General features: G+C 46.2%; 1 protein-coding gene across 20 annotated transcripts in view; it reads left to right on the forward strand.

Moving 5' to 3' along the window:
* Window positions 1-18,059, forward strand: part of CACNA1B (calcium voltage-gated channel subunit alpha1 B) — a 504,183-nt gene that overhangs the window by 320,748 nt on the left and 165,376 nt on the right. For all 20 annotated transcript variants that reach the window (XM_034793506.1, XM_034793514.1, XM_034793505.1 and 17 more), the window contains 4 exons: window positions 129-241; window positions 4,555-4,667; window positions 12,809-12,940; window positions 13,872-13,944. In XM_034793506.1, coding sequence (XP_034649397.1) covers window positions 129-241; window positions 4,555-4,667; window positions 12,809-12,940; window positions 13,872-13,944 — 431 coding nt within the window. The remainder of the gene's footprint in view (window positions 1-128; window positions 242-4,554; window positions 4,668-12,808; window positions 12,941-13,871; window positions 13,945-18,059) is intronic.

Consider the following 18,059-nt stretch of genomic DNA (forward strand, 5'->3'; position numbering starts at 1 on the left):
AGTTACCTTCCCATTGCAGAGGAGTTTTCGCCCAGCAGGAGGCAGTCCATGCTGTGAAGCTGTTGCACTGCATTATCTCAGCCTAGCAGGACCTCATTCACTGATTCAGCCTCTTTGCTGGCTTCTAGATTTTGCAGAGTTTGTTTTCCTGGGTCTGTTCCTTACTGAGATGTCCTTGAAGATGTACGGACTGGGGCCAAGAAATTACTTCCACTCCTCGTTCAACTGCTTCGACTTTGGGGTAAGTTGACATCAGCTACACAACCCAATGTGGTGTGGAAGCCCCTCCTTTGTTGAGTGATGTTATATGTTTATCAGTGAGTGCAAAGGCAATGATGTCCCATGGGCACATTTTACAGAGATTAGCTACTCCTCTCTCTCACTTCCCTGTATAAATCAAGTGAACAGTGAGATACAATGAGGAAACATGCCAATCTGAATACACTTCCTCTAGGAATTGCCTCCTAAGAAACCCAGTAGCCAACCAGAACTGTATGTCTGTGGGAATTGTTTTCTGCTAAAAGCCCAAATGGAGCCAGTTCTCATCAGCAGTCTCACTAAGTGCTCTAATACCAGGAGATGCCATTTTCAAGTTAGGGGTGTGTTTGTGTTTTAAATCATGTTTCCCTTTGCTCGGATTCCCTACCATCCTGAGGGTGACTTCCCCTCACGATACATGGGCAGTGAGTTTCAAAGTTCTGTGTCCATAATGAGGCGTATATAATAAAAGTGGCATGTTTTGGGGGAGATGCTGAGCATATGCCATTGATGTAAACATTTGTGCTCAGGCCCTCTGGAAAGACAGGACACTTCTATAGGTGTCTGTGGATATGGGCGTCTAACACAATGGGCTACAGTCTGCCTACACATAGGCTTACACACCTTCTGTTGTCTTTAATGGGAATTGTGTACCTGGATCCTAAGAGACTATCTGGGCTGCAATATTTCGTGTCGCTGGCACTCAAGATGCAGCCACCACCATAAAGATTAGAGAGGGAAAAGAACAGCTGGGGCATCTCGTGTGTCCTCCAGCCAGTCTGAGGTGGACTTTACGTCTGACACCTTGGACGCTTAACTGACAAGATGCTGCGAGTGATTCCCTTCCCCTTCTGGGACTGAACTCGCTGTTTCTGCACCATTCCTCGACTGGGAAATGAATATTGAGACTCACTCCATTTCCCCTTTGGCAGGTGCCCACATCACAAATTCCACTCTCACAGCTGACTCTAATCGGCCCCTTTGTTGGCCCTCTCAGCAGGGAGGCCAAAGACCGATTAGGCCTAGCGCCTGGACTAATCCCTTCTCTCTAGAGCGGGGCTGTTTGGAGCAGAACAAGGTCAGGAAAGGTGTGGTGTGTGTCGGGCAGCTGGCCGGGCTCCCAGCCCAGGAAGGACTCTTTCAGGAAACGGTTTATTAATTAAGATTTTAAAAGCCTCGCGAAGTCACACAAAACAAAGCTATTCCCCAGACCAACACCGCCCCCGCCCCCTCTCTCAGGGCCAATCATAGGAGCCAGCCTTCCTCCTGCAGGCCGCCTCAACCCCAATGGAGCTTTCTCAGCTCTTCATTGGATCACCTGACCTCTTCCCAGCTGGGGCTGACGGGCTGCTTAACGGGGTAAACCACCCTGTTACATGTGGGAAGCATCAGGTGTACTTTGCGGGGCTGGCAATCCCTTACCTTTCACTGACACTGTGAAAAGAAACCAACAACATCAACAACAAACCCCTGACACAACATATCAAATATGCCTAAACTTGGCAATTTTCATGCTAAGACGTAACATTTAGGGCTAGCTGTGCGGACCCCATCCCCCAGTTCTGTGGGAGCAAACTGTCATGCAAATAATTGTGTGTGTGGCATTGCATCTGCAACTACTTGCACCCACAGTTTGTCACCTCGATGGCTACACTCCTGATTTTGTGATGTAATCAGGGACTTCAGTGAACGTCACCTGAACTAAAAGCAACAAGCTGTTGTGGGCGTAATTTTGTGCCTGCAAAAACGAAGGTTCTGCTAAGGCTGGACTGAAAATTTGGTTGGGATTTTCAAAGACTTCTAAGGGAGTTGGCCAGGGCCGGCCCTAGACCAACTGGTGCCCCAGGCGAGGAGCTTGTTCAGCACCCCCTCCATTTGTTAAACTTTTGAATACCTTATTCTTTTTATTGCATTTGTAGCCCATTTCATGACTCTGATGCATGATTTGCATGCGTGATTTATCCCCGTCATATAAGACGATAAAACTTGCTTACTAGGATCTGTAAATCTGTATTTAGTCATGCCATATATAAGCAGTCTGGAAGGTTCCACAAAGATCCCAGAACATTCTAGGAGGTTACTAAAAGTGAATCCACATACGGAATACCTGAAACATTTTACTTCAAACATTCTATTTTCCCTTTTGTTGCTAACAACCAAAACAGTATTCTGAGCCTGGCGCCCCCCAAGCCTGGCACCCCAGGAAGTCACCTGGGTCACCTACCTCTAAATCCGGCCCTGGAGTTGGCACCCAGCTCCTATTGGAAGTCAACGGGAGTTAGGCATTTAACAACCTGAGACGCCTTTGAAAATTCCAGTCTGTGTGAGCTGTGTCAAGAAAATAAGCCCGTTTTGTAATACTTTAATTTGGCTTTTAATTAACCTAAATTTATCACTGCGTCATTTTTTGTCAAGTTCTAGTGAAAGATGCTGGATTGATGTTCTCTATCCCCCACACAGGTACTGCATGGGCCACAATATGGCAAGCTTCACCCTCACTGCCGGCTAATTTCCTGTCATTTATTTCATAAAAGTCATTGTTAATCAGAATGCTCCACCCACAAGGAACAAAAACTTATACCCAATCTTGTGGGATGAATTATTTAAGAATTTTATATTAAACACAGAAGAAATCCACTGGGCTTTTGTTCATGCCATGCTGAATGAAGCACTGGTAATAAGTTTCACAGACTGGGATTCCCAGGAGGGAGAGGGTTTTGAGCACTTTTCTTATTCTTCCCATTTTAGAGAGTCCATTGGGAACCCACCACTATCCATGTTTCTTCTCCCGCACCTACCTTCCCACTCCCCAAATTAATTCCATTTCTTCACCCCCTTTGGAACAGTACACAGTGCTGTAGTCAGTTTAGTTTGACAAACCATTGAGATGAAACAGTTCAAAAGCAAAGAGCGAAACAACAAAACAGAGACATTGGCCCCGGGGAGGGGTCGTCTGGTGGAGTCTTGTGTGAAGTTACTCCCAAGAGGTCATTTTAATATGGCAAGAAAATTAATTATCAATTTAAAACTCAGAGGGTCTGGGGGAAGGTTTCACTGATGCGTGATGGATCCCTAGAAAGGATACACAGTGGAGGAGAGGAGAGTTGGGTTCTGCTCAAAAGAAGCTGGAATGCTGTACACAAATGGTGTTTCCAGGGTGTCGACAATCTCATATCATCACTCTGGTGTGGTAACTGGCACAGGTCTGTCTATTCACCTTGATTTTCTGTGAAAATTGCATTCTATGGTAGAAATAAACCCCTTGTGCATTTCAAGGCAATTATTTTACTTCTCCATCGCTAAAGTGTCTCAACCTTTGGTCTTGCCTGAAGCTAGATATGAAGGCTAAGAAATGCTTGTCTTACCTTATTACCTAAACAGTAACCTAGCGTTTATATTATTCCCCTTTACTATAATGCATTTTTCATTACTATAATTTCTCCCTATTTGCACTACATTTCATTGAAAGTCCCTTTGAATCTTAGGGTTTGTACTATTGCATAGCTGCCAACATTTTAACAAAATATGTCCAGAGACAATTCTGTAAATATCTCAAGGCCGGGGGCTGCTGAATGGTTGGATGCGAACTCTAGTGGATTTTAAGGATTTTTATTGAACTGCAAGTATCTTAATTAACCAGCATTTTAAAGGTTCTGATCAGAGAGATGCTTCCAGTCGATTTTACATCATGATAATATTTAGCTCCTATACGGTGCACACTCGTGAGCCCAGCTGTGCCCCTACTCATGGGAGTTAAGGGGGTGTAAGGAGACACTTCACATCCCTGTGGGGGGCTGCCCATATGCACAGTTTGGGGATGGGCATAGCTTCTGCCTGACTGCTATCCCCAGTCTTGTGCAAGTGGGCACTGGTGGGGAGTGGGCGGAGCCTTGGCTGTGACCTCACAAACGTCACAATACACCAGCCAACACACACAACTGGTGCAAAGGGGGAAGCAATCTGCACCAGCAGAAGGGCTCATGTACGGTGATTCTGCCACCACAGCAAGGGAGAAGCAAACAGCAGACTGTGCCTTTGAGTTGCCGTCCTGCTCCAGGGGCAGTGCGATGACATGCCGCCCCTTTCTCCGGCTGGATCGCGACATTTACAAAATTAGCACCGTTATGTCTGAGAGTTTGGGCTTTCTTGCTGTTTCCTTGATTATGCAAATTCTACTGGCAGCCCCTATTAGAATCCAATCACAGTGCAGGAGCTGTCTCCTCTTTGGTCCCTAGCCCTTGTGGGAGGACCCAAAGCCCCAGCCATTTTCCCTTTTAAAATGGCTTGTTCTTGCAGGTGATAGTGGGGAGCATTTTTGAAGTGATTTGGGCAGCAGTGAAGCCGGGTACCTCATTTGGCATCAGTGTATTGAGAGCTCTTCGACTGCTGAGGATTTTCAAAGTAACCAAGTAAGTCCAGGTTCCTTTTTCGCTCCCTTTGGCTATTTAGCTCGACATTGCCTGCTTGCCTTGCACACTCCTGTTATAAAGCCATGTAGAATTCGGGCCCCAGCAGTAACTTCTGCTGCTGTCCATCCCCCTTACACTGCGATTATCGGCTGTGAGTGCTACCAACACCCATGTCAGCCAAAGCGGGTGATTGTTGCTACAGCTGAATAAGTCATGAAGCTGAAACTACTCCCCGGCAGAGGACAAGACTAAGATTTGCCAGCACAACAGCAGGAGGAAACTTGTGCTGCCTGTGCTGTACCTAATCTAGGAGTGTATTGAGGTCTTCAGTTTCCAGAGTTGTGAATCTGGCACTTTTGTGATCCAGTAGAGTTTGGTGGACGAACCTTTTCACTTGTTCTTCTGACATGTCGGATTAATATGCGCTGGAATTAACAAACGGCAGTTGTGCAATTCGTAATCGATTGCTGCAGGATGTGAAAGTTGTAATGCTGAGCTAACTGAAAAATGTTATGGGCATTCGTGCCGGTTTTGTTTTTCCCCCCACAAAGAAGTTTGCCCCTCCCTTCCTTCCTCTCTTTAATTATCTCTTTGTATAAACAAGAGGAGTGTAGCAGCCAGGTGAGCGTTGGTGCCACTCACCTCTGGTCCGTTAGCCTCACCTACCACATCTCTGCAGGATTGGGGATGCAGAGCAAACAAACTGTCTTGCAATAAAAGGTATGTTATTAACTCAGCTTAGCTAATGCTCGTTAGCAAACTTTGGTTAAAATAGTGACAAAGACACAGCACTCCGCTTTTAACTTGGATTACCAGTTCTAGTTCAACGCCAGGTCCCCAAGGGTGTGTCTACACTGCAGCTGGGAATGACCCTTCCAGCTCAGGTAGACAGACGTGTGGTGGCGGGGCTTGCGCTAGTATGCTAAAAGTAGCGGTGTGGACGTTGCGGCAACGGCAGAGGCTCAGACAAGCCACCTGAGCTCAAGCCCCGTCTACCCCCCGGGGCAAACTCAGGTGGCTTGCCTGAGCCCCTCCCTGGTGCTGCAACATCCACACAGCTATTCTTAGCGCACAATCATGAGCCCCTCTCTACCACAAGTCTGTCTATCCAACCAAGCTCCCTCCTGGCTACAGTGTAGACATACAGAGTTGAAGTCGAGCCGCTAACCCAAGTTAAAAGCTGAGTGGGACGGGTTGACCCCTTGGGAAGTCACCTGATGTGCTGCAATTCCACTGACTCTACCTGTTCTGCCAGCCTGGGCCCCCTTTACCCTGTCTTGCCGTGCCAGGCTCTTAAAACCTCCTCCAACACACACAGGCAGGGCCACACCCAGCTGCAGATCAGCTCTGGGAAGACTCAGTTTAAGGGACTTGCTCCAGCACTTAGATGTCCACCTCCTTTGGAGCGCAGCCCCAAAGAGAGATTCTGAAATTCGCCTCTTCCCTCAATGTGGAAGAGGGCTGTGCATAGAATTTTTGAAATTCTATGCCACCAGTTAGAAATTGCATAAACTGGGTTACATTATAACCCAGAAATAAATGTATTAACTATAACAGGTGTATTTTAAGTAGTTAAGGAGGTAGCAGACAGAACAAGGCTGATTACTAAGAAAATAAAACAGCACGCAAACTAAGCTTAATACACTAAAGAAACTGGTTACGTGTGAGTTCTCACCCTAAATGTGGTTCTAATAATCTTCTTCACAGGCCAGACGTCCTTCCAGCCTGGGCTCAGTTCTTTCCCCCTGTTCAGTCTTAGACTATGTCTACACTTGCCATTTAAAATGCAAAAGTCCCTTTTTTATGCTAAAACCATGGGAACATCTACACTTGTTAATGACTTTTTGCGGTGAAACTCAGAAGTTTCATCGCAAAACAGAAAACCACCTTCACGAGAGGCATACAGCTGTTACTGATGTTTTTTTCATACTGTTGTGAAAGTGAAGACACGTTCTACCAGTGTAAACACCTTTTGGCCTCTGGAGGATATCCCGCAGCTCCAAAAGTGACCACTCTGGCCAGCATCTCTGCTGCTCTGATGCCAGGTAAACAGATGTCCGTCCCTTCCCTGTTAGCCCCGGGAAGTTTGAAACTCACTTTCCCGTCACTTGTAGATGTGGCAGGGGGTTTAAAAAAAATGCCATGAAAGAAACAAGGAAGTAATGGGGCTGCTGGGACATGAAGCAGTGCAGCACGGGGCACTGAGCAGAGATCCAGAATGCCTTTCGCACACACACACACCCCAAGACCTATCCAGAGAGCTGCACTGTGGGATAGCTGCCCTGCAGCGCTGCTCTCATTGGCAATGGAAGTGCTGCTAGTGTAAACACTCTCTGATGCCTGCGGAATTAAGTGAGTACACAAACCAGCACTTTTCTTTCACCGGTTCCCTGTCACCGATGAAACTTACAATGCAAAAACTCTGCAAGTGTAGACATATCCAGAGTTGTTTCCAGCAGTCATCTTGGGTGGGGTAGCAGGGGAGAACTCACAACCTGGATTACCTCACTCCCCACCTTTAAATAGGATTTGCATAAGGCGGGAATCCTTTATTTCCTAGTTTGACCCCGGTTCCCTTACAGTGGAAAGTTACAAGAAGTCCCAGGTAATGTTTTAGCATCAGGTGACAAGACCACCTGACCCTGTATGGCCCTGGTAGCCATTCTTCACAGGCTGACCCACAGGTTCACGGGAAGACTAAGCTCTTTTACAGTCCATTATCCTTGCTGATGGGCCATCCGCTCTGTCTGGCTTTTCCATTGTTGTACCTGAAGTGTTGGCAGTGGGCGTCACCCAAAGTAGCATAGGTTTCAGAGTAGCAGCCGTGTTAGTCTGTATCCGCAAAAAGAACAGGAGTACTTGTGGCACCTTAGAGACTAACACATTTATTAGAGCATAAGCTTTCGTGGACTACAGCCCACTTCTTCGGATGCATAACGAAAGCTTATGCTCTAATAAATATGTTAGTCTCTAAGGTGCCACAAGTACTCCTGTTCTTTTTGCAAAGTAGCATAGTTGAAATACAGATACATAGATACAGAAATGATATATACACACACAAAGGATAATGGCATTCAGTAAATCATAACCTTTCCAATGATATCTCACATGAGCCATCTTGCATAGAGTACATCAGTTATGTCATATTCATATCATAGGCATATTTTCATAAAGAATATGGAATGACAGGCCATACTGAGTTGCCATCTCTTTGCTGGTATTTTAACCTGTTAGCTAACCTGAGTTAGGAACACACCTTTCTTTGCTGTGTAGACACACCCTGAGAGTTATCTGGCTTTTTACATGTTGATCGTTCTGCGGCTCCAACTTTCACCTGTAAGTGTCTGAGGAAATCCAAATGTTGCCACTTTCTGGGAAGGGGGGGGAGCTGGAAAAATTGTAGGTTCTCAGCAGAAAAGAAATGTCCTGAAGGGGCAGCAAGCTCCAGGAAAGTGCTCAATCGAACCAGCACCGCACAGCTGACCATGAGCTAGTTGAGAAAGTTAGCAAAGCAAGAGCTCCAAATGCTACATTGCTGCTGTCTGGTTCTCATTACAGCCTCACCCTGTGCTAATTCTTCCCTTTTTGCCTGGCTTTCACTGCAATCTTTCCCTGAAGCATCCTGCCCTGGGATTTTTGCCTCTAATCTGTTCAGCGAAAGGCAGGGGCACACCATCCTGCTCTGAATAATTGGGGGTATTACACCTTTTGATTTGGAGGCTTTTTCTTCCGTCCGCACAAGCCGGGAAGATTGTAAAAAGCAGAGCGACACGATGGTTAGAAAGTTAAATTGCAGCAGGCTGAAAAGGTCACAGCAGGATGGCACGTCACTACCGTGAGTGGGAATGCAGCCCAAGAGGCACAGAAATTCAGAGAGAGGAAGACAAGGAGAAAATAGCCCAACATAATTTCCTCCTTGTCAAGACGTAATGGGAACTGGCAACTGTAGAAATGTAACTCCTTGTTACAGCCCTGGGGCCTGTCATCAGTCCTAGATGGGTGCTGAAATGACCCGGGTATGCCCAGCGACTCTGGATAATCCAGCCACCTGACCTGTGTGTTTGCTGCCCAGTCATGTTAACTGAGAAATACCAGCCTGAGGCAGGCAGCAGCATGAGGCAGGGAAAATTCCCTTGAAGAACTTTCTGTCCTGGACTGTGGTCATGAAAACCCCTGTCTCTCCATCAGAGCAATTTAGCCTCTTTTTAGGGTCTAAGCCAGGGGTGGGCAAACTTTTTGGCCTGAGGGCCACATCAGGGTTCCAAAACTGTATGGAGGGCTGGGTAGGGAAGGCTGTGCCTCCCCAAACTGGCTGGCCCCCGCCCCCTATCCACCCCCTCCCACTTCCCGCCCCCTGACTGCCCCCCTCAGAACCCCCAACCCATCCAACCCCCCGGCTCCTTGTCCCCTGATCGCCCCTTCCAGGATCCCCCGCCCCTAACCGTCCCCCCCGGGACCTTCCGCCCCTAACCGCCCCCCTCCCTGGGTCCTCACCCCCTATCCAACACCCTCTGCTCCCTGTCCCGACTGCCTCGACCCCTATCCACACCCCCGTCCCCTGACAGGACCCTGGGATTCCCATGCCTATCCAACCATCCCCTGACCACCCACTCCTCCAGAACCTCCGCCCCATCCAACCGCCCTGTGCTCCCTGTCCCCTGACTGCCCCCCAGGACCCCTGCTCCTTATCCAACCCCCCCGCCCTCTTACCGTGACACTCAAAGCAGCATGTCTGGCAGCCGTGCCGCCTGGCTGGAGCCAACCACACCGCCACGCTGCCTGGCAGGAGCTCGCAGCCCCACCGCCCAGAGCGCTAGCGGTACAGTGAGCTGAGGCTGCAGGGGATGGGGGACAGCAAGGGAGGGGCCGGGGACTAGCCACCCCAGCTGGGATTTCAAGGGCCGGGCAGGAAGGCATTAATGGGGGAATCTCGAGTAGGAGTAGAGAGGTTATTTTAGCTCTGTGTTTGGCACTGGTGTGACTGCTGCTGGAATAGTATGTCCAGTTCTGGTGTCCATAGTCCAAGAAGGATGCTGATAAATTGGATGGGGTTCAAAGAAGAGCCATGAGAATGATTAAAGGTTTAGAATACCTGCCTTACATTGATAGACTCAAAGAGCTCAATCTACTTAGCTTAACAAAGAGAAGGTTAAGGAGTGATTTTGATTAGTCTATAAATTCCTACATGGGGAACAAATAGACTCAAAGACTTAAAGGCCAGAAGGGACCATCATGATCATCTAGTCCAGTGGTTCTCAAACTTTTGTACTGGTGACCCCTTTCACACAGCAAGTCTCTGAGTGCGACCCCCCCCCATATAAATTAAAAATACTTTTTATATATTTAACACCTTTATAAATGCTGGAGGCAAAGCAGGGTTTGGGGTGGAGTCTGACAGCTCGCGACCCCCATGTAATAACCTCTCGACCCCCTGAGGCGTGCCAACCCCCAGTTTGAGATACCTGATCTAGTCTGATCTCCTGCACGTTGCAGGCCACAGAACCTCATGCACCCGCTCCTGTCGTAGGCCCATATAGTTGTTAATCTTAAATCTAGGAAAGAAAGTTATAACACGATCCACTGGCTGGAAGTAGAAGCTAGATAAATTCAGACTGAAATAAGGCATAATTTTTTACCAGTGAGAGTAATTAACCATGGGAACAATTTCCCAAGGGTTATGGTGGCTTCTGCATCGCTGACAATTTTTAAATCAGGACTGGATGTTTTTCTAAAAGATCTTCTCTAAGAATTATTTTGGGGGAGTTCCCTAGCCTGTATTATGCAGGAGGTCAGACTAGATGATCACAATGGTCCCTTCTGGCCTTAGGCTCTGTGAATCTATGAATTCAAAATAGCTTTTGAGAAATTTCCTTCAATTTTATTAATTTTTTTTTAAAGTTAGTGTTTGAAATCTAAATGAAATGTTTGTCAACCTGAAACATTTTTTTTTAACTTTTTGATTTGCTGAAAGATTTGAACAATTCTGGGTTTGGGACAGCCCGAAACAATTAAAAAAAAAATCAGAACAGGCAGCACACCGGAAAATCAGTTATTCACCCAGCTCTGCTTGCTGGTAGATGGCGGAGAAGGGAATGGTGTGCTAGGAAAAGAACTGGAAAAGTGGAACAGAGAAAAGTGGAGGAGGAGTGGGTAGAAATAGAATAATTAGGAGCCTGTATGAAAGCCAGCTTCCTCTGTAAGCTGTTTTATAGAGTTGTGGCGGGGAGAACAGACAAATCACCTGGCACCCTTCTTCCACACCCTACAACAGCTGCTCTGCAGTAAGGATTTCAGGTTAAGGGCCTGTCCCCCATAGCCCAGGTGGAAACTGTGGGCAGGACTGCCATCAGGAACCCAGGCTCTGTGTGGTAGCTTCCTGGTCTGGAGAGAGGACGTGATAGAAGTAACTGGAGAAAAAGGAGAGAGAAAGAGCTGGAAAAATTCCTGCTTGCTATCCCAAAGTGATCAGAAAAACTTGAAGGGAATGTCTACACCGCACATTGAGCCTGGGCTCTGACTTAGGCTTGAGGCCAAGCCCCTCTTCTGTCCACACACCAATCATAGAACCACAGGGTTAGACGGGGCCACAACGGTCATCTAGTCTAACCCCCTGCCAAGGGGCAGGATTTGTTGTGTCTAAAATCAGTCAGACTCAGGTCAGCAAGCACTCAGCACCCAGGTTTTAGAACCCTGAGTCCCACTGAGCCTCGGGGTCCAAGACCTGCCATTTTGCAGTGTGGACGCAAATCAAACCACAGACCTGAATAAAAAGGTCTGAATAGTGCTATATGGACATGTTAGCACAGCTACGGTAAACGTGGGTTTGCAATGCAATATGGATGCTCAAGCATGGGCTTGGAAACTCCATGTCCACAAGCACAGGTCCCACAGCCATAGGTTTACAGTGTAAACCTAGATAACAGCATCTACAAAGGTTTAAATCCCTATCTCCCATTGTGTGCTCTAACCCTGTTGTTTCTCAGGCTTGTCTGTCTATCTGGAGATTGTTAAAAAGATCCTTAGCTTTAATAGCTCTATCTGCATTTTCTGATTCATTAGTTTTCCTAATATAAACGTTCCCTGCTTGTTCTCAGCAGGATAATAAAATAAAGAGAGAGTGCCATTTCTGTACATCCTCTCAGGACCTCCTTTATTTAGTGTGTGTGTGTGTGTGTGTGTGTGCGCGCCCCCATAATGACAAGGGATGGAATAAATCCAGGATGACCTGGTGGGGATAAGAGCAGATGGACCAGCAGTGCCTGGCCAGGTGGAACCTGCTGTATGGAGGTCATGCGCTGAGGTATGCTCTCCTTCCTTGAGTTCTTGTCCACAATTTGCACAATTTAGGGTTTTGATGCAGTGAGGTTAATTTTCAATCATGACTGCCTGCTAAATAGGATGGCCAAATCCCCCTTAAGTGCTCACATTCTATGCCTAAAAGTCTGTTTCAATTTAAATGCCTGAATGTGAGAGTTTTTTTTTTTTAGGTCTGTCTGTGGAAATCAGGCATGAAACAGTTGAAAGATCATGTTTAAATAACTTCCCAAACAACATAGTGGGGGAATCAGGCTCCTATGGAAATGAACCATTCAGTCCTGGCTCCAGTCTTACCAAAATGACTAGTTCACAGTCCCCACCAATTCATTCTGGCCTTGGCATTATCAGTAAATCCTCATTCTTGGCATCCCCAACAGTCGGTATGTGTAGTAATGGAAAGGAAAATGCATGGGCTTATATACTGTAGGGAACAGACCTATACTGCAGAGAGGATGAGCTAAGGAATGCTGCATTGTTTAGAACATTTAAAGTTAGATTGGACAAAGCACTGCAGAATTCATGGTAGGTGACTATTCTCCGCAGGCAGGCATTTGCTTAGGAGGTGCTTTCCATCTCTGACTTCTCTGATTCTGTGTGTTATTTTGCTATCTGATAGACTCAAGTGGGCCACATTGTTCTGCTGGCATTACATCAGTGGAGAGTTTGGCCCAGATGAATTGAAGGAGACTGTTCAACTTGGACTGTCCCATAGAACACTCATCATCAAGTCCCTTTTAAAGAGCTAGATCGTTTTAATCTCTCCGGGAAGTGGCCCCTCCTCACCCCGTGACACTAATGGTTGGTTGCTTTGATTTACAATCTAGATACTGGAACTCCCTAAGGAATCTGGTGGTCTCCTTGCTGAACTCCATGAAATCCATCATCAGTTTGCTTTTCCTGCTCTTCCTGTTCATTGTGGTGTTTGCTCTGCTGGGAATGCAGCTCTTTGGAGGACAGTAAGTGTAGCGTGTTGCTCATATCAAAGCAGTCCCCGAGGAAGGCAAAAGGCTGACGGGGACTGGATGGCTCAGAGAATTTGCAAATCTGGTTTAAATTCTTTCATGTGGAAAATTTTCCTACTGGAACATAGTTTTATCAAACCTGAGATTTTTTTTTTATGGGGCAATGCCAGTTTCTATGAATAATTTCAGTTTTCCAAAGTGAAATGTCAAAACAAGCATTTTTGTTGCAAATTGACATTTTGAAAGAAACGAAGAGCATTTGTTTCGTTTAAAGAGAAATTTGTCATTTTGTTCTTTCAAAAAATAATCTAAACAAAATGACATTTGATGTTGAAATGTCCAATCATAGTTTCATTTCGTTTATTTTCGGTTGGATATTTCTGATTTAAAACTTGTGTTCCACAACATTTTTCAGTGTTTTGATTTTTCCATTCCCATTTAGGGATGGAAATTGATTTCAAAATGTTGGAATTTCCAGTGAGACGAAAATGCCATTTTCTTAACAGTTCTGCTAAACACACCTCTCTTGGGTCATGTCTGCACTGCACTTTCGGTGGTAAAAACGCACCCCAGACCGACAAAAGTTTTACTGACGAAAAGCGTCGGTGTGGACAGCGCTGACAAAGCTACTGCCCCCCATTGGGGGTGGTTGTATTTTGTTGGCGGGAGAGCTCTTTCCCGCTGACAAAGAGCAGCTACACTGTGTGCCTGACAGTGGCGAGGCTTTAGCGGCATAGCTGTGAGGCTGTAGGCTGCGCAGTGTAGACACAGCCTTACTTAACATACCGTATCCCTTCCTGAAACTGACCAGATTATCTCTATGTGGAGCAAATGTTGTCTTCTGACTCTGGCGATAGAGAATTATGAGAGCATAGATATTTTTTTCCTGCACTGTTTTAATTTTTAATTTTTATTTCCTGCTTAGGTTTAATTTCCAAGATGAAACACCGACCACAAACTTCGATACGTTCCCTGCTGCCATCCTCACTGTGTTCCAGGTAAAGCTTCCTCCTTTACGGGGTGTGCGCTAGAAAGGAACATGTAGACATCTGTCGGTTCCCGATGGAGGAGATGTCCCTCAAGCTATCTGGAATTTAGGAAAGGAGAAAGTCATTTTTGTTTGCTCATCGCCGACTGTTTATTAGAGAAGAACTGCTCACAATGTGCTGTGGGATTATAATGCACACATTTACCAGTGAAATGATCCATTCAAATAAATGCTGAGGGGCTCTTTGAAATTCAGGCAAACAGAATTCTTTTACGGGGAAAATGGACGGTCACTTTGCACAGACAAAGCATAATCCAAGGACTGGAGGAGGCCCTCCAGTGTTCTTCACAAGGTCACCTCCAGGGTACCTTACACTGCAGTGGGACTACTCGTGTGTTGTCCTCTGCACAGCATCTATAATGGCATAATGTAGCAAATGAGCACACAATAATCCGCTTCCATTTCCTCCTGCAGTTGCCATACGTTCATGAGGAGAGTTGCTGGAGAAGGGCCTGAGGCAATGAGGAAATAATATAGCATTTTGCACTACCAAGGTTGCAGGATAAGATTGGATAAGAATTAAAATCAGTGGGGGGAGCCAGGAAAGAGTCATCAACCTTAGGCAACACGATGGGATGGTGTGGGAGAGCTGAAGCTCAGGTTTTAAGGCCCTGATTCTGCAGCTGCTCCATGCCTGACATTATTACAGAATCACTTGCTTAGTTAGAGAAACGGGAGTGATGCACCCCGTTCTGTTTGAAACAGCAAGTGAATTTTCATTTGCCGTTGGGAGACCCATGAACGTAGGGGCACAAGCTCGGCATGGATGTCATTTCCCCCTCGGTTCACGGTACATCCATTTTTGCTGGAGATGGGCTCAATCTGAGAAGTTCGAATTTGGATCCAGACCCAAACTTCCCCAAAGTTGAGTGATGCCCGGATTGGACATTCCAGTTCACAGTCCTCCAAAGGAGTCATGTGGTTAAAACTAGGTTAGATAAATGTCTATCAGGGATGGTCTAGACAGTATTTGGTCCTGCCATGCGGGCAGGGGACTGGACTCGATGACCTCTCGAGGTCCCTTCCAGTCCTATAATCTATGAATCTATGAAAAACCGAGAACGAGATCTGGGTTCTAGTCACAGGTCGGCCACAATTTCAGTGAGTAACCTTGGGTAAGCTGCTTTGCGATGGCCCTCAATTCCCCCAGATGGGAAGGGGGGCTTATATTTCTTTGCAAAGCTTACTGCGCTCAGATTTGCAAAGTGCTTTGAGGTTCGTCCAAGGCAAGATCCTATAGAAGAGCAAAGGCATTGTGACAGAGACGGGACGGAGCTGAAAAGCGTAGCTCCCAGATATGAAAATCCCCAGACTCTGGTGGAGTTTTGGTTTAAGCCAATTGTTACCTGATGGGAAATTTTATAGTACTTGCTTTCCACTCCCATGACAAAGACACTGGGCAATAGGGCTTCTGTGGGATGAGAGTAAGGGTACATCTACACTACAGGGGGGAGTCGATTTAAGATACGCAAATTCAGCTACGTGAATAGCGTAGCTGACGTATCGCAGACGACTTACCCCGTTGTGAGGACGGCGGCAAAATCGACTTCTGCCGCTTTCTGGAGTAAGATAAATCGATCCCCGAGAGGTCGATTTCTACCCGCCGATTCAGGCGGGTAGTATAGACCTAGCCTAAGTCTTTGCAGATCAGTTATGAAATTTATGTAAAAGTAAGTGTAAAAAGGCAACACAAGATAAACTCAGTGAAATTTTGAAGCGATTTACCCTGTTCATTCTGAAGAAGTAATTTGATGTCATGTTTCCAGCTGGCATAGACCTATCCCAAGTGTAGATGTAGCCAATGACACTCCCACCAGTGGCAGTTTTTCAGTCCCTTTTCCCCAGCAAAGCATTTATTGCTCAGACACAAATATAGATTAACATCAGTTGAAACAGGTAAACCACCTCCTGCCCCCAGCCCCTCCTAAGGCCACAGAGAGCTTCTGCTGTAGCCCACACAGCAGGTATCCCCAGCCAGGTCTTTCACCTAGCTGGCACAACAAGCCCTCCCTTCCCAATCCTTTCCTTGATCTCCAGTCTGCTGTAGGAGCCACTCTACTCCCTTCAGCTCTCCCTCTGAACTCAGGCTGCCCTTTGTATCTCAGCAGGAGTGTTTGAGTCACAGTCTTCTACCATGTGAGCCAGGGCATTGTAGCAAATTGCTACATCTCTGTACTCCAGCAATCGGCTCAGCAAGAAATGTTTACAACAACAATAGACACAGAGGCTGTTTATAAACCAGAAAAACTTCAGTTAGCTGTCCAGGCAGCACTACTTGAGGGTTGCCACTTAAATAATGATACGTTGCTAGCTGGTAAGAGGTAGGCCATTGACGGGTGCCTGAGGGGATGTGGAATGTTGGAGACAGGATGCTGTTGAACTTTGGTTCTGCTGAGGGATGTTTTGTTCAGTGGCTGAGCTCTATAAGTACTGACTTCAGTGACCTGCTGCCTTCTTTTCTGAGTCGCTTTGCATGTGTGTCTGATGCTGGGTTTAAATTCATTCAGGTCCCGGTTCAGAAAGCATCCCCATTCAGGACAGCACCTCAAGTACGCGCTTCAGTGCTTTCCTGAATTGGCCTCCCAGGCTTTGACATCACTAACACGCACTAGTCAGTCCAGTATTATTATGGAGCAGATTTTAAAAGCTATTCTTATTCTATCATCTGATGGCTGTTCAGGCAAACCTTTGCATTCAATACTGAGCAGTGCCGGACAAACTAATCACCACAGACAATCTGGTCAGTTTTGCCCATTGCTCTTTCTGCAAAAGTTCTATAAAACGAACTTGGACGTTTGTGACTTTTTTCCATATTTCAAATGATCTGGCAAATAGTGTGAGCTGCTCACAGATCATTTCCCACTAGTCGTGATTTGCTATGCAATCTGTGATTGGCTTCCTAAGTCACATGATAGTTCTGCTTCCTGGCTGGATGACTCCAAAAGCCACAAATAGCTTTTCAGTATGGTTGCCAACCCCCCAGGATTGTTCTGGAGCCTCCAATTGTCAGGTGATGAAACCTCCAGGAATAACCTCCAAACAAAACTGGCAACCCTGCTTTTTCCAGTTGACCCCTAAACATTCCCATCCTGATTTTTCATGCATATGCCTGTTTCCCCAGCTTCTCTTTCCATGAACATGCTTGTGAACCAAATTCACTCACATGAATGCAAAATGAAAGCAGATACACATTCATGGGAATTATTTGAACAAGTGTTTGTGAATCCTGTTTTTCAGAACTCATCCAGCACTAGTGCTGAGAGACCAATGGTCAGAGTCAGTTACTCAAGTTACACTGATGTAACTGAGACCAGAATCTCTGTCCCTAAGTGGTCATTAGGATATACACACTGCAGTATATTTGCTAGTCTGCCATAAGAATCATCATTGTATCTCAGCCAGAGCCTTTCCCGAGGTCAGGAGCTGGTGGGCAGTCTGAAATTTGAAATTCTTTCTAGTATATCATGCACACGTGGGTTTTGATTGCTAACAATACATCATATTTATTTTCTTACTAAATACAGACCATTCAAACTTTCTATTAGTGGGTTGGAGTACTGAATTCCAAAAAACATTTCCTAATGCACTAAGAAGTACTATAATTAAAATCCCCCATACGGGGCAATCAGAACGCTAGGTGCACAAATTTCAGAGTGCTGAAAACACAAAGAAAGTTGTTGAAAAACGGGGATGGCAGAGGCTCAGAAGAGTGAAAGTTTTGATGTGGAATGAGCACCTAGTAGCTGTGATGCTTATCAAAGCCTGAGACAAATTCATTCGTCACTGTTTGTTTAGATATTATTCATGTACTATTTATTGTCATTGTGTCTGCATCCAAAGTCCTCAAATCAGGATCCGGGTCCCATCGTGTTGTGCCCTGTACAACCACATAGGAAGTCACAGTCCCTCACCTACGAACCCAAGGTTCCTCCTCCTTCCGATTATGTTCTTCATTTAGATTCTGTGTTGGGTTTTGTGGTTCTCTGGCCTGGTGGTTGCTGTCTGCAACATTTGGCTGTCTGTGGCGCCTTGTGGTCAAAGACGGCAGGGAGCAGCAGGCGCTGA

Source organism: Trachemys scripta, chromosome 17, assembly GCF_013100865.1.
Source record: "Trachemys scripta elegans isolate TJP31775 chromosome 17, CAS_Tse_1.0, whole genome shotgun sequence".
In the NCBI taxonomy this organism is placed as follows: domain Eukaryota; kingdom Metazoa; phylum Chordata; order Testudines; family Emydidae; genus Trachemys; species Trachemys scripta.